The sequence below is a fragment of the Mycteria americana genome, chromosome 1 (assembly GCF_035582795.1).
Source record: "Mycteria americana isolate JAX WOST 10 ecotype Jacksonville Zoo and Gardens chromosome 1, USCA_MyAme_1.0, whole genome shotgun sequence".
Lineage (NCBI taxonomy): Eukaryota > Metazoa > Chordata > Aves > Ciconiiformes > Ciconiidae > Mycteria > Mycteria americana.
The window spans coordinates 135,859,753-135,885,470 of record NC_134365.1 but is presented as its reverse complement, the minus strand read 5'-3'; the positions used below and the strand labels follow the sequence as shown (position 1 = coordinate 135,885,470).

At 38.5% G+C, this 25,718-nt stretch overlaps 1 protein-coding gene across 4 annotated transcripts in view; it reads right to left on the bottom strand.

Moving 5' to 3' along the window:
- The window catches only part of SH3KBP1 (SH3 domain containing kinase binding protein 1), a 234,139-nt gene that overhangs the window by 16,498 nt on the left and 191,923 nt on the right, over positions 1 to 25,718 (bottom strand). For all 4 annotated transcript variants that reach the window (XM_075521489.1, XM_075521479.1, XM_075521461.1 and 1 more), the window contains 5 exons: positions 19,699 to 19,800; positions 15,665 to 15,716; positions 11,686 to 11,766; positions 9,105 to 9,267; positions 3,851 to 3,936 (listed from right to left, as the gene is read on the bottom strand). In XM_075521489.1, the coding sequence (XP_075377604.1) occupies positions 3,851 to 3,936; positions 9,105 to 9,267; positions 11,686 to 11,766; positions 15,665 to 15,716; positions 19,699 to 19,800 (484 nt within the window). The remainder of the gene's footprint in view (positions 1 to 3,850; positions 3,937 to 9,104; positions 9,268 to 11,685; positions 11,767 to 15,664; positions 15,717 to 19,698; positions 19,801 to 25,718) is intronic.

Here is a 25,718-nt window from a genome sequence, read left to right as displayed (position 1 = left end):
AACTTTTAATTAAAAAAAAATCTGTAATAGCCATGTACACATTAGGTGTTGTACAAAACACTTTTTTGTATTTGTTATGCATTGTCAACTAAAGCAAACACAGGACAGAAAAGAAACAGAAAAAAAAAAAGCCTTACCCTCATGAAATGAAGAAGAGTTACCCATGGCAAAGAGATGTAAATAGGAAAAGCTGGATGAAAGATGTGTGGAAAGGAAAGTAAAGGCATCACTGAAAACAGGGAAAAAGAAAACAAAAGAAGAAGTGAGGAGAAATGGGGAATGGTTCCTCTTAAATAATATATTCTGAAGGCTAGTTTTCCAATGCTTTGTTGTAAAAATTGTGGAAAGAAGCAAAGGCATGAACAACAGTAGTAATAGCTGCCATTATATCTACAATCAGCAGTGATGTTGCTGAACAGGACTTGCACTTGTCAGTACAGATTGCAAAATTGTAATCAGTGCTGTATTATTATCAAGAAATTTAAATGTCAAGTCACAACTCTGCAGAACATGCTAGTGAAATCAAGCCATGTGCTAACATCTACATAAAAATAACGTTTTATATATGCAACTGACAGAACATTATGCACAGTATTACACATCACCTCAGCCTTGCTCAAGCATTTGTGACTTTCCTTATCGGTAAAGTTGGGTGAGAACATTTTTAAAGGTGTTTTTAAAGGTGTGGGGTCTTCTGGTTAGACAACACTGTTCCACTGATGGAATATTACTTAGAAAATAGATAGAAAAACGTATCTTCTGAAAAAAAGCAATGTTTAACACGTTGATCTAGTAGAATAGGGGACTTAGAATACAAGTTGTGAATGTGCATTCCCCAGTTCCCCTCTGCAAACTGCTTCTCAATTGTTGATGGAATTACTGATTTTTTTGTTGCTACTCACTTGTTTGTTTTTTAGGAGATGGCATATGGAAGGACACTGTATCTTCTCCTCCCTCACCATAAAGGTTTGGGTCTCATCATGATAAAGAAAAGGAACCAACTTAGAAATTCTCAAAAAGGTTTCACAGAATGGAAAACTGCTCTCCATCCAGCTTTAGTATGGTTTGCTTTTCTAGCCAAAACGGTCTCTCCAGTGCTTTTTTTACATCTCTCTGCTTTGAATGAAAGAACAAGAGCTTTAGACTGGCTATAGGATGGAAACACTGAGAACATGACAGCCATTATCCAGCTTAACATCACTAGTGCAAAAAAGCCAGGAGTGTGCTGTAGTATTAATTTTCAGTCCACGATTCACCATCAGTACTTAGCACAAGCATGAAGAGGGTGAGGCAACTTGCAACTGTCTGCTGTTTTTTCCTCTGTCCTCCCCGAGAGCTCTTAAGTGCCTGGGAATGGTGTTGGGGCCAATGGAGGAATAAGGAGGAGCCCAGTAACCAGAATGGTCATACACCCGAGCTGCTGCAATGGCCATTTAACTTCCATTTTCTTCAAAGTCTACTGCTAAGCCCCACCTTGTCTGTCAAATAGGTCCACTCTAATTCGTGTGAATTTGGATTACAAAGACATCAAATGACTAGATTTATCAGATCCATTTTGACTGGAAGGATGAACCTCGGGAGAAGCTGAGGCTGTCCTCCCCACAGAGTACATGAGCCTGGGGCAACACTGGTAACACATACCACAGTTAAATATTATCTGGATTCACACTGCCTGACCCATCAGTGTTTTGGAATACACTGGGACGACCTCACTCACTCATCCACCATTTTTACTAATAACTCATTTAGCCACACCATTTCACCAACCCATTGTTCTCTTTGTAAATAAATAAAAAATCTAACACATTATGATAAATCTTTCCAATTACACTGCCCTATAAACTGTCCTGAACTCCAAACCTCTCCTCATAGTAAAAGACATTAATCCCCTGTGAGTTGTTTTGGCTTATTAAGTTTTAATTTATTGCTCTACCCTCCCTTAAAAGGTTGTTTATTTCTTTAACAATATTTTACACGAGCCGTCAAAAGCCTCCTGAAAGTTCATATCAGTTATGATCTTTGGGTCCACTTTCATTCCAAAATCATAATTTATTTCTTTTTTCTTTTAACGAGTTGTCTAAAAGGCTCGAATGACATGATTTGCCCTTGTGAATGCCATTCTGGTTTGACCCTATCAAGTTATACTTATCTAAGTATTCACACTATTTTATCCTTGGGCTCAATGGGTTCCCCTTGTTAGTGGCAACAGGAGGTCATCAGCTAAACCCTTTGCAACATGTTGTGTATGTGCTTTGGTTTATGGACTCTGTTGGCTGCTATTCTCCATTAAAAAAAAACCCCAACACAAAAAAACCCCACCCAAGTTCTGGAATTGCATGAAAATTATTATAAATCAAATTTCCTACCTAGCCTTTTATAGGTTGTTAAAAAAACCCCAGAAAAATACAAAACACTCTAAGCTTTTATCCTGATAGTGATTCAAGGAAACTAGCACAAGGATTAAAAAAGTTTACTTCCATCAGACTACTATATGCTATTTGCAGTCATAGCTTTCTCTTTCAAGTAAGCAAAAGCTTACATGCTTTGAAGCAAATTTGTAAACACGAGTAACAAACACTAAATGGTAGAATTTGACTGCATTTCAATCCCATTCCTTTATATTAATCTCTACAATAAAAACATTCATGCAATTTATCACAAGCTTCTAACTTTCCATGTTTATCCCAAATGAAAATCTGGAAAAAACATACTACTTGCTTCTCCAGAAGAATGTTACTATCATAAACCATAGCAACAGCAGAAGGTTAAAAAAAAGCAGACATATGGATGCTGAGAAGCTCATAAACCTATGTGAAATCGATTTAGCATTTTATTGTTACATTGCAATTAAAATCCATCTCTAACTTAAAACTCTGCTTTCAAGTCCGAAGAAAAGGCAGGTTTGGCTGTTGAAAGTATCCTATTTTACAGAAATGTTTTACTAATAAAGCAGTCTGAGTACCACCACACCGAAATAACGTTTAACGCCACCAGCGAAAGGTAGTAATGCTTACACATTCAGAACCATTACTGGTTCTGCCTTTTACAAAAACAGGTCTCTCGCGGCACAGCTGCGACTGCGGAGGAGAGCGACGGCAGCAGCTGCCACCGGCGTATTACTAAGTAGAGGTAGAAGATGGCTGTCGCGGCTTTTGCTTACAGCCCTGGGACAAGAGTCAGAGCACCTTGCTTTCCAAGCGCTCCTTACTGCGGCACCCACCCCGGCAAACATCTCTCCTGCGCTGCCAACTTGAGAAGGAAAGAGGGTGAGAGAAGACAGAAAAATAACCTAGCGTTGCTCCTTTCCAGGTGATTTCCCAATTAAACTGTTCGTGTTGCTGGAACACAAATTATTATATTCAGGAGAAATTTAGACTGCTTTTAATTGGTGTTTGCAGTAAAATGTATTCAAATAGGCCTGAATTTGGGTCTCTCTTCCTTTGTACTGGAAAGTGTAAAGATTACTAACTGCACCAAAACCACAATCTTTTGCAGCATTAAAAATATGGCAGCACTAATATTACATCTGTTAAACTAGTATGACTTATTATCATTGGCCATCTCACTTGTTTCAGACTTTTAAACAGAAATAACAAAAGCCCTCCTATTCAAAATAGCTCACCATTCCATATTTCCTTTTTAAAATTTTTTTTAAACAGAAAACCCAGACAAAACTTTTTTAAGTAAAGCAGAAATGATCCTTTAATCCTCCAGTTAAAATTTGATATAAATGCAATCACATTCATTGCCAAATCCTCAATCTGCCTTTTGGATCATAACAAAGTCACTAAAAAGCAGAAATTTACGCCATGAATTTCGTAGGCAAACTATAAAAAGCACTATAACTTACCGATGTCATTGCTTCTTTCAGAGGAGTCTTTCTCTAGAGTGCTGGAAACTGTACTGCCCACTAATTCCACTTTTGGACTATCACTCCTGCATTTGGATCAAAAAGAAGAGATATTTTATTGGAGTTTTTGTGTGGGTTACAGTAAATTGATAGCTAACTTGCAATTAATAATGAGAGAGCGAAATATTCTTCCTTTGTAGCACCAAGAGTAATAGCAATGTGTCAGAGAGAGCAATCTCCAGTAAGTAGACATGCTGTATGGATTAACCTTATCTCATTTCTCCTTAACACCTGTCAAAAAAGCCTATTTTAGACACCGTAGTGTCCTGAATAATTCTTCAGATGTTTACAGCATCTCAACATGAAGGAAACCTAAGGGCAAAGGGACATTCTTCAACATCTTATTTGTAATTTTTTGTAATTAATTGGCTTGCATAAACTATAGTGATGGACTATCTAGAATACTGCAGAAAGGGAGAGAACCCCAAGCTAGCATTGTGCATTTCAGCGTTTCCTAGCAGTTACTCATAAATGCAGCTCTTCCACCCAAAGAAGACCTTTATTTTTGCATGTTGCTTATGAGATTAGACTATGAATATTGTTTCCACAGGTCCCAAGAACCAAGATCACCTAGTCTGTTTGAAAATGTCTTCGGAATAGGCAAGTGTCAAGAGTTCTAATACTTCATACAAAGGAACTATTTTTAAATCAAACAGGAGATCAAACGTAAGCAACATGATTATTCTTTCTTTGTAGAACTTTATATCCCACAACTACTTAAGCTTACTAAAATAATCTGACTATTGAAACAATTAATTAAAAAAGGGCCAGTGGTAGGTGAGTAGCTTGGCATTGCACAGGTCACACAGAAAAATCCCTGTTACCTTTACTGTGATAACAACTGTCCAATTAATGCAATAAAGTGTACTTACCATCATTATCAGGTCACCTAACAAATATCATAGTTTTTCCACAATGACTATTCCCAGCGTAGCGTTTTAACAATTATGATGTGGTAAGGTACTCAAATTACGGGTAAAAATATAGATCTGTCCCTGAATCAACCCAGGCAGATGTGCATTTCTATGAACAGCAGTAATTAGCCATTGCCAGTAAAATACATAGTAAACTCCTGAATCTCATTCATTTTTTTATTTGTCTCTGCTTTTGATGCCATAAGCTGATGACAGATGGCCTCAACCTCAACTCATGGCAGCAGTTTATGAGCAAAACACAAAGTGGCTGGAAACCCTACTTCAGACTTCAGGAAGGCTGTGATAAAGAGCCTGAAAATTTGTGTTAAAAAACAAAGGAAGTCACAGATTAAGTGAACATATATCCAGTTAAACACTGTGGTAGGGTGACAAGTATTCTATGAACTAAAAAAGACAACCAGTTTATGACCTGCAAAACAAAGTAGTCCTACACAGCTATCAATATGGCAGGCAGTCTGCACCGGGGAGGAAACAGAAGAAATTTAACACATTCCTAGAAAAATGTATTAATTGGTGAGATGATAAATAAGGGTATCCTCCAAGTGATCTATCTGATCAATTAGTTTTCTAATTAGTTTTCTAAATGTTTTGGTCTTTAACTTTTTTTAAAAAATTGCTTATATATTTGTAAATGTATAAGAAGCAACATAATTTCTTGGCTGACAGGGCAATGGGCATCTGACTGTGTACTCTGTTTTGCACACATGTATTTCCCAGCAAACTGAGAACACTATGTGAGTTGGAAGTGCTCTAGGAAATGTGTGAGTACGGTTTTGGAGGAGATTCCTAGGATGGTGTGATTTAGGGCTGAAAGTCACAACACTTACCATTTGACTACAAAAGATACCAAGATATATGACATCAACCCCACAAAAAACCCCAACTCTGTTGTCAAAGGAATCAACAGGCTTATTACACCAATCTACATCCATACTGTTGTGAAAGGAGTGGAGTCATCCCTTCTTGGTCACAGCATCTCCCTCCCTCTGCTCGTGCCTGTGCAGATAGGCTGTCAGCTTGATCAGACAGATGATCAGCCTGAAAGAAACCCCACTCTAATAGAAATCCCACTGCAAACTGATTAATTGCCATCTGGAGCAACTCCCTGACCCATATGGCTGAACGGCTGCACAAATGCTGGTGCTAACATAAGGGAGGCTGCAGGAACGGGCTGCCAGGGGAGGGAACCTGCCCCTGTTAGGAGCAGCATGGACACAGATTGGTTTAGACTGGTTGTAAAAGTGCACTTTCTGTAGGTCTTTATGGCTTGCCTACTCCAGAGAATTGACTCATTGGTAAATTGTGTAATCACAGGTATGTCTAAATAAGCTATGAAGCCTTTGGAGCAAATTGACAGCTATTCTTTGTCCTGCATGGTTTTTGTCTCTCCTACTGCCCTTGAAGCCCTAACCTGCTTCCAAGGAAGGAGGATTATATTTAAATGGAAAAACAATCATCACCACAAAAGGTCAGTGAGATTCATAAGATGCAAGCCACTTACTCAGAACAGAAAAAACCCCTCTTCTGCTAACCAGTAGCCATGGAAATCTCATGGGACTCACTTTATAACTATAGCAATTTTCCCCCCTAGGATCACGTACTGGTTTTGGCTGGGATAGAGTTAATTTTCTGTATGGCAGCCCGCATGGTGCTATGTTTTGGATTTGTGACCAAAACAGTGTTGATAACACCCAGATATTTTAGCTATTGCTGAAGGGTGCTTACACAGCCTCAAGGCCTTCTCTGTTTCTCACCCCACCCCACCAGCGAGCAGGCTGGGGGTGCACAAGAAGGCAGGAGGGGACACAGCCAGGACAGCTGACCCCAACTGACCAAAGGGATATTCCATACCATATGATGTCATGCTCAGAAGTAAAAGCTGGGGGGAAGAAGAAGGAAGGAGAGAACGCTCAGAGTTATGGCATTTGTCTTCCCCAAGTCACTGTTACATGCGATGGAGCCTTGCTTTCCTGGGGATGGCTAAACACCTGCTTGCCGATGAGAAGTAGTGAATGAATTCCCTATTTTGCTTTGCGTGCGTATGCAGCATTTGCTTTACCTGTTCAACTGCCTTTATCTCAATCCATGAGTTTTCTCACTTTTGCCCTTCCAATTCTCACCCCCATCCCACTGTGGGGGAGCGAGCAAGCGGCTGTGTGGGGCTGAGCTGCCCACTGGGGTTAAACCATGACAGGTCAGCAAAAATTCTGCTGGTTCAATTTTTACTAATTGCCTTAGGTTTTTCAGATTCTGGGAATGGATATGAGCAGGTCTTAAAAATATTTACTATCTCATTAAACTGAACTGATTTAAAAACAAAATGCCTTTATTGAAGTGTCTGCTTCCATTTGAAGTTTCACGTTTCTTTATTATTCAAGTAATTCAAAGCCTATTCCATAGATTATTTCATTATGTGAACTTTCTGCCCTCTTCCTATAAGACACCCTTACAAGTTAGAGCCTACCAGGCAGAACAGCTATATGAGATAAATCCATTAATTTGAATTAGCTAATAAAGTAATTCATAGGGAAGCTGCTAGCACTGTGATCATCAACATGCATCACCATCACCTTAAAAATCACCTTTCCTTCTAAGTTTTAATTTAACTACTGTTACAGATAAAATTCTTTCAAATATAATGGTATTAGGTAAAAAGAACGAAGCATTTCTTTCTGTGCTAGACATAGCAGAGTTTGCACAATTAAGAACGTTACAGGGTTACTGCTTAGATCTACTTTTTCACCTTGTTAACATGAAAACTGAAATATCTTTAAAAATGCATGGTTTATTTATACTATTTTGTACGTAGAAAAAAGGAAAACAGAAGAGCAATAAAACACCCCTCCACAACTCTAAGTGTTTAAAATATTTATAATATGTTTAAAATATTCCAGGCAAAGGATAGAACAAAGGAATAGGTACCCCGCTGCATGCCTAGCCAGTGAACTGAACACTAGGGTATGTATTGGTCTTGCCAAGAAGACATCACTTAGCTAAATCTAAAGGTCATAACAAATACTTGCTTTTTCAAGCACGCCCAAGTGACCAGCAGGTGTGGACTATATTTTGGAATAACTGGGCAAGCATGTTCAAAGCCAAGGAGTCCAAAAGAAGCTGTGGCAGTAGCACCTGGATAGAAGAGTAAGTTCTCAGAGATGCACAGCCAAAGCACTTCAGTAAGATGAAACTGGCAGCACAAGGCAGGCACTGTTTTTTTATTTTATGTGTCTCAGATTTCACACTGAGAGCATTTGTTTAATGAACCATATGTGGAGGAATGAGGGGAATCAACGCCTAGGATTTCTATTTTATTCCACTCTACCCTATACTCCATTCTGGTATTTAATTCACCATTAGTACATTTGAACTCCAGTAGTTCAATGGCAGCTAATTTTTCTAACAGTACAATAGTAAAATTATTTCTATGCCTATATTCTAGTATTTCTGCAAGATGTGCAGCTTGCCTATTTTAGGCAACTGCTTTTTTCCAGTTTTCACCTATTTCTATTCACTACACATAAAGGAAGTCTACAGTGCACAACACAGATGCTGATGACTAATGTAGCCATCTAGACTTGATGAGGACTACAGGCGAAGCCTTTAATTTCTGCATCCTCTACTTATCAAAACTCTAGCAAAGATTAAATGGAGTTGTGTTGGCAAGTCCAATTTCTCAGTGCTCCTCAAAGGCTGTAACCACCTCTGATAAAGAGCATCATGTAACTATAGAATACAACCAAGATTAGAGCATAAATACCTGACAGCAGTATTCTGCAGTGGCACATGTATTTTGCTAAAAATTGATCTAAAATGATCAAAGAAAACAGACTGAAACCAAGCTGACAGTATTTGAAATTTGCATTGTCTAATGCTGTTTCTCAGTACAATCCAAGCTTTTGCACTGACTTAGTACCCTGGCTAAGCTGGAATAATTTGAGGTAAACTAAGAAAGTCAACATCAGCGCAACATACCGATGCAGATATTTCCCACGTATTCTGCAGTGTCATGTTTCTATGATGTTTCAGTAACAGTATGTTCATCAGTAAAAATGAACTAGTAATGAACAGTCTAAGACTGTTAATTCTTGAGAAGATAGTCATGATCCAGCCAGATGACTAGAAGGCTTTTCTTTTTTTTTTTTTTCCTTAAAATACAGTTTACCGTGAAATGAATTGTGACATTAACAGTAAAATCTAAATTCTTTAACTGTGTGTTTTTTCTACTAATCCCAAAAGCACTAGACAGAGGGAAACAATACCTTGTATGAGTCACAGGCACAACTGGTCTTTCTGGTCGTCTCGGGGGCAAGGTACCAGGTCTATTCACAGAGTTTGCTTTGGGTGGCCGAGGTTTCTTCGGAGGTATAGCAGGAACTGAAGGCTTCTGCAAGTCTAACTGTTTTTGCTCTCTCTCTGATCTTTCTTTAAATCAATTATTTCCAGAAGAAAAGAACACGGATATTATTAAGTGGAATCCATTTGCACTCACTACAGTTAAACAAGAAATCTTCAACTGTAGATATACTGTATACAAAGAAAAAGCTTATCTCCTCTCCACTTCTGTCCTAAATCATTCTTTACTTGAAATAACATATTTACCACAAATCAGTTGTTTGCCCTGCCTGACTGTTCTGCCTACAAATCCTCATGGCCGAAATGTGTGTGCAGTGTCTGAATGGGAATGCTATTTTTTATTTTAGTAACTTACTGATTTCTGAGTGTAAAAAATAAATGGCAAAAAATTACATACCATATGGAACAATTTCCCATGAGCACAACTTATATCAAATTCTAATATGAAACAATATTAAGTTAGAAGGTCACGAAGATAATTATGCTGGATATTCTTAACATCTCTTGAACAAACAGAGAAATACCATTTCTGGGGTAAAAAAAAAAAGTGTATTTCAAGTGCACTACAGTTAAATGAAAATAAGGGCATTACAATTTAGCGATGTTTGGCAGGATGTAAACCCCTCAGAAAAATCAGAGCTTTAATTTAGGTTTTTAAGCACAGACTTATAGCTGAATTTTTCAGCTTGCCAATGAAAAACCGGATCATTTGCAGAACTGATGATACACAGTTAGGAAGTACCACAATACTAATATCCAATGCCAAACACACAATGCCTGTGAGTATGTAAAGTACAACACACATGAATAACTCTTGTAAATAATATGCTCTAAATTCGTAATACAAAATAAATATGTAAACATGTGTGCCACATTGTAGGAAACCTGATTCTTCTTAAAGAAAGGACCAAACTCTCAAAGGGACCAAAGTTTCGCTCTCTGTGTCCTACTATGTCAACACCCCACTTCCCTTGACAACACTGTCTAGGATATGTCATGAATATTACACCTCTGCATACACGTAAGAGGTATTGGGAATGTTATGGGGTATTGGTTAATGGGTTCTAGGTTTCAGTCTGAGAGGACCATGGAGTAAATCACCAGCAACACAATCGACATTAGATTTGGAATAGTCCAGTAAGTGACTGTTGTTCACAGGCATATACTCTTTTTCAGTACACTTTCAGGTGATGCAGTCGTTGGGTACTCTGTAACATTGAAGCTTTTCCAGCCTATTGTGTAATTTTTACACACTTACTCCTATGAAAATTTATACTGTGTCAGTGTCCAAGAATCTAAACTATGTATGAGGGATGGGATAGGCAGCGTAAAAAACATTCCTGTGCCACCCCTGTTGCCACACCACACCAAACAATTCCTGCCGCTCCCTGGTACTCCAGAAATGTAGGCATGGCTCCTACGGCCTCTTTTCAACATTTAGAAAAGTTACAGATATTTATACCCTGGGACAGTAACATATTTAAACTTCCTCCACCATTTTGACAGTTGGCTTTGTAAATCCAAAAATGGAAAGCAAAGGGTTTTATTGACAACCACGAGAAGTAGTACATATAACCAAAAGTAAACATACGTAGACGAAAGTGCTAAAACACCTGTCAGATTGCTAAGACATGTATGCAGAAACAGATCTTGGTGCAAAGTCTGAATGTTCTGGCACTAAATTATAACTGCTTATTATATATTTAGTCATGTGCATACACGTGCCTTTTAAAAGACTGCAAGTTCGAATACTTAAAAGTTGAGAAATCCCATAAACAAACTTGTCTGTACAATCTAATAGTCCATTTAAACTCGACACCATCTTCAATTAGAGAATCAATGTAACTATTTTCCCCAAACTATTCAGAATGCACAATGAACACAATGAAACCATTAAAGGTTTAATTTGCTTGTCACAGCTCTGTGTGGTACTGTGCACCATTTCTTGCAATCTTCAAACCTGGCTTTGAAGACACAACTTTTTCATTTCTTCACAGGCTTGCCTATGACTTTTGTGACTATGATAATGGCATGATTCATAAGCATTAATGACTATATCTTCACAAAACCCCTCTGTGATGCAGGAAAACCACCAACCCTGCTTTTACCTACAGAACCAAGGCATAGAGAAGTTAAGAAAAAAATACACACTAATCTGGGGTATTTTACTTGATCAAGGACCTGGGTTTTACTGAGCACAGAGCTTTAGACAGCATTTTATGTATTGAGAGCATATCTCCCCTTGACTTCAGTTGAGGCTGCAAGTACTTAACAGCTCTGGATTGGTACAATCAAATACCCTAAACTTAGCCCAAAAGCAACAATGAGATCCTTTCCAAAATGCATATCATCACAGATCTATCAGAGTGGGAAATAAACATCCAAACAATACACTTAATGAAAACAGGGACTGGGAAATGAGGATGTGCATCGGTTCCATTTCCCCTGTCTCTCTGCAGAGAGCAGGCAGGAAAGCACATTTCATACCTTTTTCTTCTGTTCGATTAGGAAGACATTCTGGCCTTTCAGGAGGTACCTTTTTGATTTCATGCTTTCGATCTGTGGTACCTGTCAAAGAAAGGAAAATTTAGAATTCTGAACAAGCCAACAAACCTGCATATACGGCCACTAAGATTTAATTCTGCAGTTTCTTAGGCTTTTTACATTCTCCAATTTGAAAACGTCTTGCTAAAACTGAACATAAAACTACTTTCAAGTATTTGCTTACACCATAATGACAAAAAAGCAATTGCATGTTTATATTTTCACAGTTAAGTTCACAGTTTCCAAAGAGTGCACCTCAAAAGAACAGGCACTTTCAGACCATTCTGTGAAAAAAAAAAATTAAATAACTACAGAATTTTAAATGTGGACAGATCCTTTACCATTGTAGACGTACTTAACTGAAGAGCAATTCAACAGTGCAGAGAATCATTAGGAATAAATCAATTAATCGGGCACGTCTGCCAAGGGAATACTTAATACAGATGAATAAACAGGGCTTATTTTACATTAAGTTAAACCCACCCTCTTCTTCACCTCTAGTACTAGCTGTTCACTTCCACATATTAGAAGGATGAGAATAGTAGTACTGACAGTATTCTGCATGACTATTTTAATTGACAGCTTTTGGCCTGGAGGTGTAAGCCTCTGCCTTCTGCCTCTGTATTAGAGATCCTGACATACTGACTTCTGTTGCTATAAGGAATATGGGAACTTGTGGCACCAACAACGGGAAGATTTTGCAAAAATTTCCTGGCACATGCAAGATGCAATCTTCTAGTCCCCGTATTACAAGAAATGCTTTACTGGACATTGGGTTCGCTGCATTGGCTAACTACTAGGTGCTAATGCCATTTCAACTTAGCAGTGTTGAAAACCGCTTTAGGTAACACTATTAGTATTTCAATAAAAATTACAGTAGATGACAGCCAAGAAAAGCAGAGGAGGCAGGGCAGGAACACAGGGCAATTTTTTGCTTCAATCTGTTCTATTATATGCAGTTCTCAAGTGCATTTACATTTTCTGAATGTGCTGTTGCAACGCTCTTCTGCAGCTGGTTCCTAGAAATCAGTACTCATCAGTGCAAATTGCTCATCAGTGGTGATCACCGGCCATTGTTTCTTTATATAACTGTGCTGTTGGACAGGCAACACTGTGTCACTTATCATGTCAATAAATAATACTCAATTGCCATTTTACAATTGGACTCGATGATCTTAAGGGTCTTTTCCAACCCAAATGATTCTATGAAAAATACTTCACTCCTGAGAGGAGAAACTGTTGCTAGAAATCAATTAAAGCCTTTCTAAACACGAGTTACGCAAAGCACCAGTCAACATATTGATAATTTTGCACATACTATTATGTTCAAGAAAAAAAAAAGAGACACAAGTCTATATACCTAATTACAGTAAGATTAACAGTCATCACTAACACACAGAGGGACACTCTCAGGCCATGTCTAAAACAATGAGCCTACGAACACTTACGAGCTCCCAGGCTCAGGTGTACTCCCTACGTGGGTCGTGACCCCCAAATTAATCAGTACCCAGGCAGGCACCATGCTCCTGCCTTTGCTGCCAGATGAAGGTCACCTGCAAGGAAGCTCTGGTGAACTCTATACCAGCTCCCAGAGGGACTCAACAGAGTATTCCCATCCTTCCAGTCTAGACACAGTTGTATTGCCTAGCCCAGCGACGCAGTGAAATGCCTACTGCTTTTCAATGACTATGTAAGGGACTCGTGCTCCTAACTTTAGTTCTCCAGTTTTCACCTTACTTAGTAAGGTAGCCCAGCACAGACGGCCCTGGCAGTCTACTGCTGTGCAGAATTTGGAAATACAGCCAAACTTCCAGCTATACTATAATACAAACTAGACACCTCCTTTACATATGTACCGCTTGTACTACAAATACCAGTTCTAATTCTCTGCTATGATTTTATGCTCTGCATCAGAAGATACTAATATTTAATTATTTAGGCTGCAACTGACAGTTCTCAATTTATTCATCACACTATGACTGGTTAAATATGCAGAAACATTACTGGAAATTGTTACCTACTATCAACAGTAAGGCCTGACATGGGGATGTGGTAAAGTACAGTGTTATCTCAGTAAAGTGATAATGTGACAAAGTAGAGGATGTCAGGATGGTAATAAATATAGGCTGATTTTGACTTCTAAATACATATCAGAAGAAACTCTTGTGCATAATCAGCCAGGACTTGTCAAAGACTGGCTATGAAAACAAAGAACAGCAATAGCCTTGGCTTTGCCATAGACTTAAGATGGCCTTAATCAAATTGTCTGCATCCTTCACGCATCCATTTTTCCTTCTGAAAATGGGCACGTTACCCTGCTACGGTGACGCAGCTAATGCACTGAATGCAAACAGGTACAAACATATTAAAAGTATTATTCTCTAATTATAGGACTATAAATTGAAAGAAACCTAATGTTTTATAGAGCTTTTCCAAAACACGTCAGGCTATAATGTCAGTTGTCACTAAGACTTCTTTAGTATGCAACCACCACTAGATGGCAAAGTTATACTGCTCTCTCTGGACACTGTTCTCACTGATCTTAAAATCAAATCTATGTTTTTAGGAGTCTCAAGACAGAGTGAAGAACAAACCATGGCTGTCAATAAGCAAACCAAATATTTATAGTCACGATTCTGTAGTCAAAAAGCTCCCTGACAAATTCAAACTAGTTAATTATAGCCTATTGATTCACAGTAAATTGTACACTGGTGTAACTTGTTCTCCTATTAATAGCTCAAGACTCTAGGATAGGAAAATTTACTTTTTAAAGAACTGAAAGCTGGAACAGGCCACAGTGACAAGAAAAATAATCTGGCTAGATTGGATGTGTTCATTCTGTTTTTTTAATGTGCGCCAACAGTGGGGGAAGCAGTAGTGCTGCTGCAGAATTTTAACAAACCAACGGGAGTTAAGGGACTAAAGAATTCCAGCCATAGTTATTGTTTCCACCACAACTGCAATACAAATGAAAACTCTGAGAGCATCCCATGCCTTGTGATTTGTGATTTTACATAAATGGAACATGAATTTGGTTTCTGAGGTCAGAACTGTCAAGTGTGTAGATACTTTAACTGTTTCTAACTTTCATGGAAAAAAATAAATCATGCAGGCACTTTTGAAAATTTGTATTGCGAGTTTGTTTTAAAACTACAAATAAAAGTGGTTTCAGCCCTCAGTATTTATACACAGTTCAGTCTAACATATTCCAAACCCAGCTTTGCTAGCACTCATCCATTTGGAAAACATAATCAGCCCCTTAATACATTTGCAACACCATCGTCTACATAACCAGGTTCAGGATAAGTCCTTCAAGTTTTATACTTATTGCTATAAAGTATTGAAAACCAAGAACCTAACTATGGCATAGAACCTAGAGACAGCTGGCTCCAGCGTTCATGCAGATCTGTAAGATCTAGATTGCAACTCAGAAGAGGCCACTGTATTACAGCCAAGTTCTCTGACACTATCTTACAGATGTGCAGAAAAGCTCTTTATCTCTAGAATAAATCAGATCCGTAGGTGTAAAGTAAATGCAGTTTCCTCCTGCAGGTATTATTAGACTCCAACATATTGGGCCTATACTGCAAAGGCATGTGCACAATCAACTTCAGGCAAGGAACAGAACTCGAGTACTTTTAAAAACTTAAGTATCAGGCTCACTCCAAATTACCATGTTTAAGGGGCAAAATACATTCTTTTAAAATGGTGCAGGTGGTTGCCTGCAATACATTTAAAAAGCACACCACAGTCTTTCAGGGTTATCATCTTTTTGCAATTTGATTCCGATTTATTAGTTGTTGTCTAGACACCTCCTGCTTATCAATTTTGATATAGATAATTCTATATAAATTTGAATAAACTTAATTTAGACTGAGATGTGCTCACTGACACGTGCTGTACAAAATCAGCTGCACCTTACCTGATCCTTGTTTGATGACAGGAGCTGATGGAGGTGGTGGTTTCTTCGGTCTCTAAAATTTAATAACAGAAGAAAACAGACTGCTTAAAAATGTCTGTAAATCTCATTCATACAAAGGTTGGAGTTAATCATACATTGCTTAACATTAATAATTGCAAGACTTGAGACTACAGATCTGTCACATATTTCCCGTGAAATAACTTCATTAAAATGAATTTGAAGAGAGAAAATAGCATTGACAAATAAAATGATGTTTTTCTACTTTTGCAATTGAAATGTCCTGCTGAGGGAAAAAAAAAAAGTCCAGTTTATGTGCCTTAAGATTAGAGAAATACATGATCTTTGTTTTACTGAAGAAACCTATTTATTTAAAATTTAATCTTGTAAATATTCAAACCCATTTTGGAAAAAACAAACACAAAAAAACCAGCTTGATGTGGCAAAACCTGAAGTGTGTTTTTTCAGACTTATAAATGGGGCAAAAATGCAGAATACAGGAAATGCTGCAAAGGTTACATTTTATTCACTTACTGTGATACATTTACAGATCCAATTGTGAAAGACAGTTATCAGAGTTTTAGATGTTTGGTGAAATGAAATAAATTATTCCAACCAATCTGTACTTTTTACTTTTACCTTCTCTGTTATGACCATTTTCCTAATAGATCTGTAATGGTATGGCTGAGAAACATGACCACCAAATCAGCAGCAGAACCATTTCTCTTGACCTGCAGGCTAGGGGAGGAGTGGCTTTCCTTCCGTGTCAATGTGTGTACCATACTGGCATTCACCATATGTATCTTGGAATGTATACAAAAACAAATGGAGCACCATGCCAGATCAAATGACATACCTTAACTCTCATTCTTAACAAAAAAAAAAAAAAAAAAAAAAAAAATTATTGAGAATAAAGCCTAAGTAAAAATTAATAATTGTTTTCTTCAAATGTCCATCCTTTTTTCTGAGAAGGACCTTATTTCCTTTGCTACAAATTGATCACAATCACTGTCACTACATTGCTGGCTATGCAACAGTGTTTATTGTCTTGTGGAAGTATCTGTAAGATGATGTTTCCAGATGTGCATAGCTTTGCCAAACTTCAACCAACCATTTAGGTTGATATTTTCTATCAAACTCATGTTGATTTTTTCCCCCTATTATTTTCTATATATCTGCCAAATGGCTCACCTACTTTCAAGAAAGATCAATTGTTTTGCCCACTTGCAGTAATTAGTTCAGCCTCTGTCTTAGACCTCTCAAGTCTTAGTCCGAATGTTGACAGGGAGCAGGTTTTCTGTGAAAGCTGAGTCCCTGCCACTGACCCTTCCTGGGGGATCTCTCTCAAATCTAGCAAATGTATTCATTTCTGGAGAAAAAAAAAAAATACCAGTTTTGCACAGAATGAGCAAGCCTAACAGCTTAAATCTCTGAAGCTGCCATCCTGCACACCTCAGGTTTCTCCTACCACCTTATCCTAACCACATCACCTCCTGTCATCAACCTGAGAAAGGTGTGACCAAGAACTCCGGCGCTCAGAATGAGCTTCTGTAGCCTGGCTGCCATGGGCCATTGTCCATGACCACTGAGTCCCTTATACTCTCAGAGACACTTCTGCAAGAATTTAGGCAACACGGTTCAAGTTTTAAATGCAGAAAAGTGCAGGAAAATGTGGAAAGGAAAGAAGATGGGGACAATGGATGTCTTGTGATAGCAGTTGGAGGTTTGGTTGATAATGGCTGCAGAGTGAAATAGTTGGTGCTGAGGATCCAACAGCACAATATACACATTTGGGGTTTTATTCTGGAGTGGTGTGAGCCTGATCCCACTGACTGTCCATACGTCAGCAGTCGAGATACATGAGGTGCACTCCTTTAGCACATCTTTTGGCTTAGTTCTCATCTGAAAGGATGTCCCCGAGACCTGTCTTTGAGACAAACCAAAGTATAGCAAGTGCAGGTGGACAAGTGAGAGGCATTTGTCACTACAAATCCCACTCCTGATTAAACTAAAACACTAATGTAGATAAATACAAAGGAGAAAGGATCCTATGGTTCATTAGATGAAGTGGCTTTAATTGGAAGCCAATGAGGGACATACGTTGTTTCAAAAAGGCAGACAAAGATCAGAAAGGAGGTAGCGTGAAGGAGCCTTAAGACTGCCGAGGGAAACATGGAGAAGCAAGAAGGAGTTACAAGGGTCTGTGGCTGGATGAGATAACCGAGAAAGTGATGGAGACAGACTAGAAGTGAAGCCAACAGAACGGAAACAAGGATTGGTTGGACAAGAAGAGAACAAAACTACAGAGCAGGGGTAAAGACCGAGAGGGGAGAGGAAAACAAGCTGGATAAAGAAATTTGGTGTAGAGATAGAAAGTAAATCCAGATGGTGATTTAGACTCGGGTAGTGAGCTCGGGGGAAAATCCTGTCATTGAGACCACCTGAGAGGTGGAGACTGGGACTAGGCAGTGAATAGAAAAGGCCCGAGACAAATAGCCATGGGTGGAAAAGAATCGGGATTGGAAAATTGGGGACTGAACAAGGAGACAGGGAAAGATCCCAAGTTTTTGTTCAACAAGCAGGAGAACTACTGCAACAAATACTTTCAGACCATGGGATGGAATCCAAGGTTTCTGGATCAGAAAATACCTGACAAAACCACTGGAAAAGTATCCATTTCCTTCCCTTTTAGCACTGATTCAAGCAAAGACAGAGTCTCTAATCCTACCAGTTACTTACTCATGTGGCCAGATCTGTGCCATTTTAAAAATTAATACAATTTTATTCTCCACATTTACAGCAAACCTAGCTGCAATTTCTAAGTGTCTGAATATTTAATTTATTCTACAAGTTATATTCATCATACTCTAAAGAAAAAAACACTTAAAGATATATAATTTATAAGTTCAAAAAGACTGAATAAATTTCACCACCAAAAAATGGATACGAGTAAAGATTCTTTTTCTTCTATAATAGGTTCACTACGTCTCAAGGTTTATGGTTTCTGCCTCTTCTGGAAATCACCTTCTTTTATTACTAGGCCTAAAGCCAGGATATCCACTCTGCTATGGAATTGCGTTTTCATCTCCCCCAGTTTTTGCTGCTCTTCTACCTTCATTTTCAATAATTATCATGCTAGCTTTTGTGAGTTGTTTAATAGTTGCTTTATTAAGCTTTCTGAGTTATTTAATTTTTGCCTCCAGCATCCAATTTTATTGCCAAAGATTGAAGCTGAGTGTCAGTAAGTCTCGGTTTTATGACAGAAGGCTTACACTGTCACTGTGAAATACTCATCAAAAGCCTGATTGCAAGCTTGTAATATCTCAGTGATGACTGAAAACGTTCCTAAAAATGGAATGGACTTTTGGGGGAAGTAATCCATTACTTTCTTCCAGGAAGCTGCAGGATTTCTAAATATCGTTTGGCAAATAACAATGCCATCTCTTTCAAATAATTAGAAGCTGAAAAAGCTTCTGCATGGATGTTTTAATAATTCTTTTTTAATAATTCTGAGAAAGGTGAAGAAACATGCCTCTGAGATACCAAAAGCTCACTGTTGTCTTTCAAATCTTACAGTTAAAATTTCACCCTTTTCATTCTGGAAGAGTGCTTGGCTGCTGTCAATCAGCATGGAGGTGGTATGCTAACTTTTCATATTCCACACAAAAACAATGGAGAAAAGTTAACAGTTCTGGTCATCATTGCATCACCTGACTCAGCAGATTACCCTGGGACCTCCAGTTCCTCTCTCCCTCAAACTTAGGATGCAGGACAGAGGGCTTTCAGAGCAATGTAGTGGAGGCAGACTGACTGGATGGGCCAATCAAACCCTTCAAAGAAACTCTATAATATGACTTTGAGTGCCACACGTTCTCTTCATAGATGCTTTGTAACCCAGAAATTTGTTTTGTTTAACGTTTTTTTGTTATTAAGTTAGAAATAAAACTTTGTCAAAATCACATATCCAAAAGAGAATTCCTTTCAACTCCACTTTCATTCTGTATTCTGAAGCAAAAATGAAATACTACATTGCTTACCTCTTTTTCAAAATCAGAAGGAAGAAGCTTGACAAAGTTATCTGGAAACACACCTCGTCTGCCATTGAGTTCTCCTTCCCACCAACCCACATCAATGCAATCCTACAAAATAGTAAATAAAATGAAAACCACAATGTGCTTGTGTGCTGAACAGATTTGTGTGCTGAAGCGCTCTTTTGCATAATGTCCTGCCTTTTTGCTAGAACATGACAATTTACTGGAGTGCCAGGTTAACAGGGTAATCTGCCAGATAAAAACTTCAGTAATCACCCCACATTACATTATCACATGGAGCAGCTAGAAAAGAACAATAAACGTGCTGTAAGAGCTCAAGAGCTTGTCTGTGTCTAAAGCAAAACACTATTTCACCATTTGACCTAGTAAACCAGTAAGCATTTTGAGCACATCTGATACTACTTCCTCTGACTTCATTTTCCAGAAAGACAATAACTTAATTAAACATCATCTATCCCAGGAGGTAAAAAAGCTCCTTTATTTCCCATACTTTCAAGAAAAGCTTGACACATTAGAATTACTTCTGAGATTATTAAATTTCATCACAGTCCAATTAAGAAGGCATTATACACCTGACCAATATCAAGCATCACCTTTTTTCTGCAGCATTTTTGAGCAGCACAATGCAGTGTGTGTAGCAAAACAACATACAGCTAAATGCTTGCAGTAAGTCAACTACTGTATCAGTGAGTCTAAATGATGAAAAAAATAGTACGGCTATTTCAGTAATGAATAATAATAGTGACAGAAGCCACAACCATTTTAGAGAAGGTTAAAATTGTTCCTTTAGTCTTGGATGGTAAGCTCCATGTTTACTTATTTTTGTGTTTGCTGAAGAGAACACTTCCAGTTGAGATTTTCCACATTCTTCTCTGAAAGCTGCAACTGAACCAATTCAGCTGTTTTCCAAAACACAATTATGGGAAAGTCAGCCATCATATGCTCAGTCTTAAAACCGTTTCAGCCAATTTTAGCAGTTGGCTCAGCACCAGGCTGACCAACCTTTCTATCCTCTTGAGCAGTAGCCCTAGATCTTCATGTGGCTCAGAGCCATGCAATAAATATTACACACCTGAGACATGAGGGAAAGGGAAATCCTACAAACAGTGCACAGGTTGGACATGACAAAAACTCACCAGGGATCCCCCCATTCTATGACAGCCAGGGCTAAACAGGGTTGGGTTTACAGCTTGGATCCCACATCATCTGGCAACATCAGCCTTAAGCAATCACTGCGGCATCACTGCTTCCACAGCTACAGATCTGGACTGACCAAACCACCTGTCCTGCCACAGCAGAGCCACACTGGAACTGCTCAGGAGTTCAACATGTTGGATGACCCTATTCTAACATTTCTAATCCAGCCCCGTGGAAACTCTCCCACATTTAATGAAGTACTTTTGCTTTTCAAAAAATCACATTTCACCACCGTTCAGAAGAGATCAGTTGAAATTTAGCTGTGTTCTCTGAATACTTGGTGGTATTGATGTAGGTCTAACAGTTCTAGCTCGGGGCATGGTCACTGTTCCAGGTCATCCTGCGGTAAGGATTCTCCATCACTCACTGTTGCAGAAACTGAGTGGTTCTTTTCCTGTGAAGACTTTATCTGGGCTGTGGAAAAAAGCATGGTAATGTACAACGCTGGCTCATTACAATCACCTGTCTCTTCTTGCTTTTCAGTAAAGTCAGAGAGAGCGAAACACTTGTGCATCTGGAACACCAGAACATAGGGACAAGCAGGAACAGAGAGGTATGGATAAAAGAAAAGTAGGCAAGAGCAGGCAGGTAGTTTAGGAAAAAGGGAGAGGTAACAACATGCACTAAATAATTATATAGGTTTTCACAGAGAACAAGGCTAAAAAAATTGGACAGATGCAAATGAAACAGGCCAAATTCTACAAGCCTCATATATGCTATGAGGCAACATCCCTCCAGAAACAACACTGGATCAAGGGGTCCAGAATCTTAACATTCTTGCAGTGTGAGAAAACAGCTCTAAAAACACCAAGTGGAAGTGCATGTCTTAACACTGTTTATCTACACAATTTGGTTATAAAGTCATACTGTTGTGCAGTACCTTTTTAACCTGGGGTTAAAAAGGTCACACGCTCAAACCAGTCACTGTTGTAGCCGTGTGTATAGGGGAACAGAATGTTAAATATTCATTAAAAGACAGATCTGAATTTCTTTCAAGGTTGAGTATCCAAAATGAGCAAAGACTTCAAAATAGAGCCACTCTGATCTTCATTTCATCCTCTGCCTAGGAACAATCACAGCACGCCCTCACAACTTAGACAAGTTTTGAAGATAAATGCTTACAAAGCATGCACACACTACAAAAGTACTGAGGGGAAAAAGTAAGAGAAAAGGACTATTTCTTTGTCTGCAAGAAGTAAAAAGTAGTTTAAATAGGGGAGAGGATCCACTAAAAGAATCTGAATGTGAATGGGCAATAAAAGATTGCATGATAATACATGCATGCAAAATGGCCTTATCATTGTTACATTTCCATGAAATAATTTGTTTCAGCTGCTACAGGGATGACAGAAGAATGCAAGTTAACTTAATGAGGTGTACTTAATACCAAGAAAAGTCTTTAGAATATTGTTCTCAATGACTGTGCTTGTTGCTATTTTTCTGTAAGTTATAATGCATAAACATTGGATGATATTTGAGAGGAAACAGACTAGTGTTAAAGAAGATAATTGTTTTTATTTTTTTTAAGTTATTTTTCTGTTCTAGGCTTTTTATTTAGCTTATTTAGTCCACCTCATCTCCCGAGATAGAGATTGTGCTAACAAAATACGCAAGCTAAATAGCCTGGTTTCTTGCATCATGTCTGTTTTGGGTGTGGGGTTTTTTTTTCCTTCATATCTCAATATTTTACTCTGATGTAATGTGTTCCTGATCTACAAATGCAGGCGCTCAACAATCCTTTCATTCTTTTTCCGGTCGTTTTCTCTCATGCTCAATCTGTGTTTTTCTCCCTTCTCTTTAGCAGAGTAGCATTCACGAAGGACACCTTTTCTAGACCTTCCCGGGAGTTATTTAGGATGTATTTTCCAGTTCCGTTAGACTGTCAAGCCTTTGCTAGTGAACAAGGCTGATCCTCAACTAGCTGACGGTTTCAAAATATCTGCCGAGGGAACACAGGGCTCCATGAAGGACCGAGATAATCAGCTAGTCATGCATGGCATGGGCAGGCACTGTGCAGGATTTTACTCTTACCGCAGAGCCAGCACTCCTCATTCCTGATGTGAAGGCACTCTCCCACTTGGCTCTATCTACTTGCGCAGCCTAGTAATCAGTGCACTCAACTGTTCCATCACATGGCATGTTTTATAATGCCCTCCACCCCCTACGCTGCTAATCTGAAATTGCCAAAACATTTATGACCCAATTTAGACTTCGAAAAATATTCAGAATAATTCAAGCTTCCAGAGATTAAAAGCTTGTGTTTCAACTGATAGCACAGCTTAGTGTTAGCTAATAATCCTGACTAAACAACACAAAATATCACATATATTCTTTTTAGGTTGAATGCTTTTTTATGCTTTCAGGAAACACAAATCTTACTCCTGCTTCTTCATTTTATTAACACACATGAATTTTGTATTCAGTGCTTTTTTTAAAGCTCATTTGTTTTCATGAAGACGCTGTTTGTGTTACACGTTCATTAATCCCAAACAGCTGCAGGTTTGCTTTTTTCTCCTCTCCAGCTTGTCGCTCAGGCTTATGTGGCCAATCACCAGGCAGGATTTTCATACAGTAAAAAAATCTCTAGGCAGTTTCTCTTTAATTTTCTCATTTACTTTATTTGCCAGAGGAGGCTTCTGTGTCACTGAGCAAAAGGATAGAAAGAGTCTCGAAAAGCTACAGATGAGAGCTGGTGAAGAATCTCAGTGGTGGTGCCCTCCTGCTGCCCACAACCGCAGGCTTGCTGTGCCTCAGCAACCTCTGGAAGCCCATGTCCGATGCTGGCAGCAGGTACGTCTTCATCACAAGACAGACCACCGTACAAGGATACATGAGTTACAGCTGCACAAGCTGCCTCAAGTACTAACAAATGACATAACTATGAAGTGCAATCAACGCAATATGATTAAAACCCTGTGGCTGCCTGTGAACACTGAGCAAAAGCTACTCCAATACCTCTAGATCCCCATCAGCCATGCAATTCTACTCGGAGTCTTTTTTTAATATAACTTCACAAGTTCGAGGCTGGCAAAATGGTTGTGACTTCAAAACGCAGATTTTACACAAAAGTTGTCAAGCTATTACAATCCAGTATCAATATTCCAAAATTTATTACCAAACCAAATGAATCTCTGCTTTATCTCCGTGGTATCCTGCCAGACTCATAACAATGTAAACAACAAAAATCAGACACTGAAATATCCCAAAAGTTCTATGCAAAAAATGTATTCCAATTACTAAAAATGCATCTTAGTTTAATTTAAGGAAAAAAAAGGAAAACAAAAGATTTACAAAACTGAAAAGTAAGACACGGCAAAAAATCAAAAATTGTGTTTGACAGATACTGGAGTTCACGCAAGTTAGGTGGTAGCTGGGCCAACATTTAGCTACTGTAAAAATCAGCTCCTATCAAAGCTTGACTCAGAGACTATACTCATGTACTCATTGCAGTGCCAGTGCAATCAAATACCTTAGAGAAATCCACTGCCGGCTCACATTGCCAAGCCTCTCTTCATTGTTCAGGCAGACAGAAGACAAAAATCTAGAGGGAAATTTTAGCATTTTCTCATTGAAACACAAATCTTGGTTTTATCCTCATTTCCAGTGAAGTAGTTTTGTTCCAAAATCTTGCCTCTGATGAATTTAATTCAAATGACTTTTTAGAGAATGAAGTAAAGGGAGGGAGGAGAGGCAAAATGAAAGAAGGATTGAAAAGCTCTTCTATGGCACAACCAACATCCATTCTAATTCCAAGCTCAGCAGATCCCAAATAAGTGATAATAAACTCAATACATTGGATTATTAGCAACATTCGTTTTGTGATAAGTATTAGGGTAAAGAATTGGACAAAACATAGTGATGAGAAAGACAGAGGTTGAGGAATTTTTGAGGAGGAATTTTTAAACTTTATAAGAAATAAATATTACACAAAATATAAGGTACTAAAATGTCAACCTGAGCTGGAATTCTTACCTAAGTCAGAAAATATTGTAAGAGAAAAGGGTAAATGAGGGAGAAATGGCCACTATCAGAAAACCAAAATACAACTAGCTTTTGTCAACATGTTGCCAGCAATTTTAAGGGTATACACAGGTGAACTAAAAAACATGAACTAAAACCCATTCTTCTTGACATGAAGAATACAAGGGGAAAATATCCTTCATGTAATTAGAAGTGAGACATGCAAGCTGTGAAGAAAATTGTAAGAAGGAACGATCTAGAGAAAACAGACTTCTTTTTTTTGCAGAAGGGAATATTAAAGCCACAGAAAAGAAGAAAACAAAACCGAAACCCAATGATAAGATAAGAACGCAACTCCACTCTGAAACTTATGCCTGTGGTGACTAAAAGAGTAGGGGCCGGGGCGGCGGGGAGAACGATGCATGACTAGAGGGACCAGACAAAAGCCGTGCAAAGATATTTTAACATACAGGCAACGAAAATTTCCATTTGGAGCACCAGATTTTTCATACTGTTACTGAATGTAAGTGAAATATAGTGAAATACGTAAGTAGGGTTGACAGCCTAAGATCATGGCTTAGTCTCCTTTTAGCAACTGCAGTGATCCTGTAGCCACTCTCATACTGGCTAAGAAAAGCCATAAAACACTGGAGTCGTGCTTCCTCCTCTTCTGGGTGCAAGAATCACGACATTGCTTGGCCTCTTACGCACACAGTATCCTATATTAACAGTTTTGCTTAGCAGCAAAACTACTACTGCTCTTGTATTAGAACAAGCACTGTGCTGTTCCTTCCCTCAGTGCTCTCAATCCAACCATAAAAAAGCAGAAGCTGGTGGAGATGGAACAA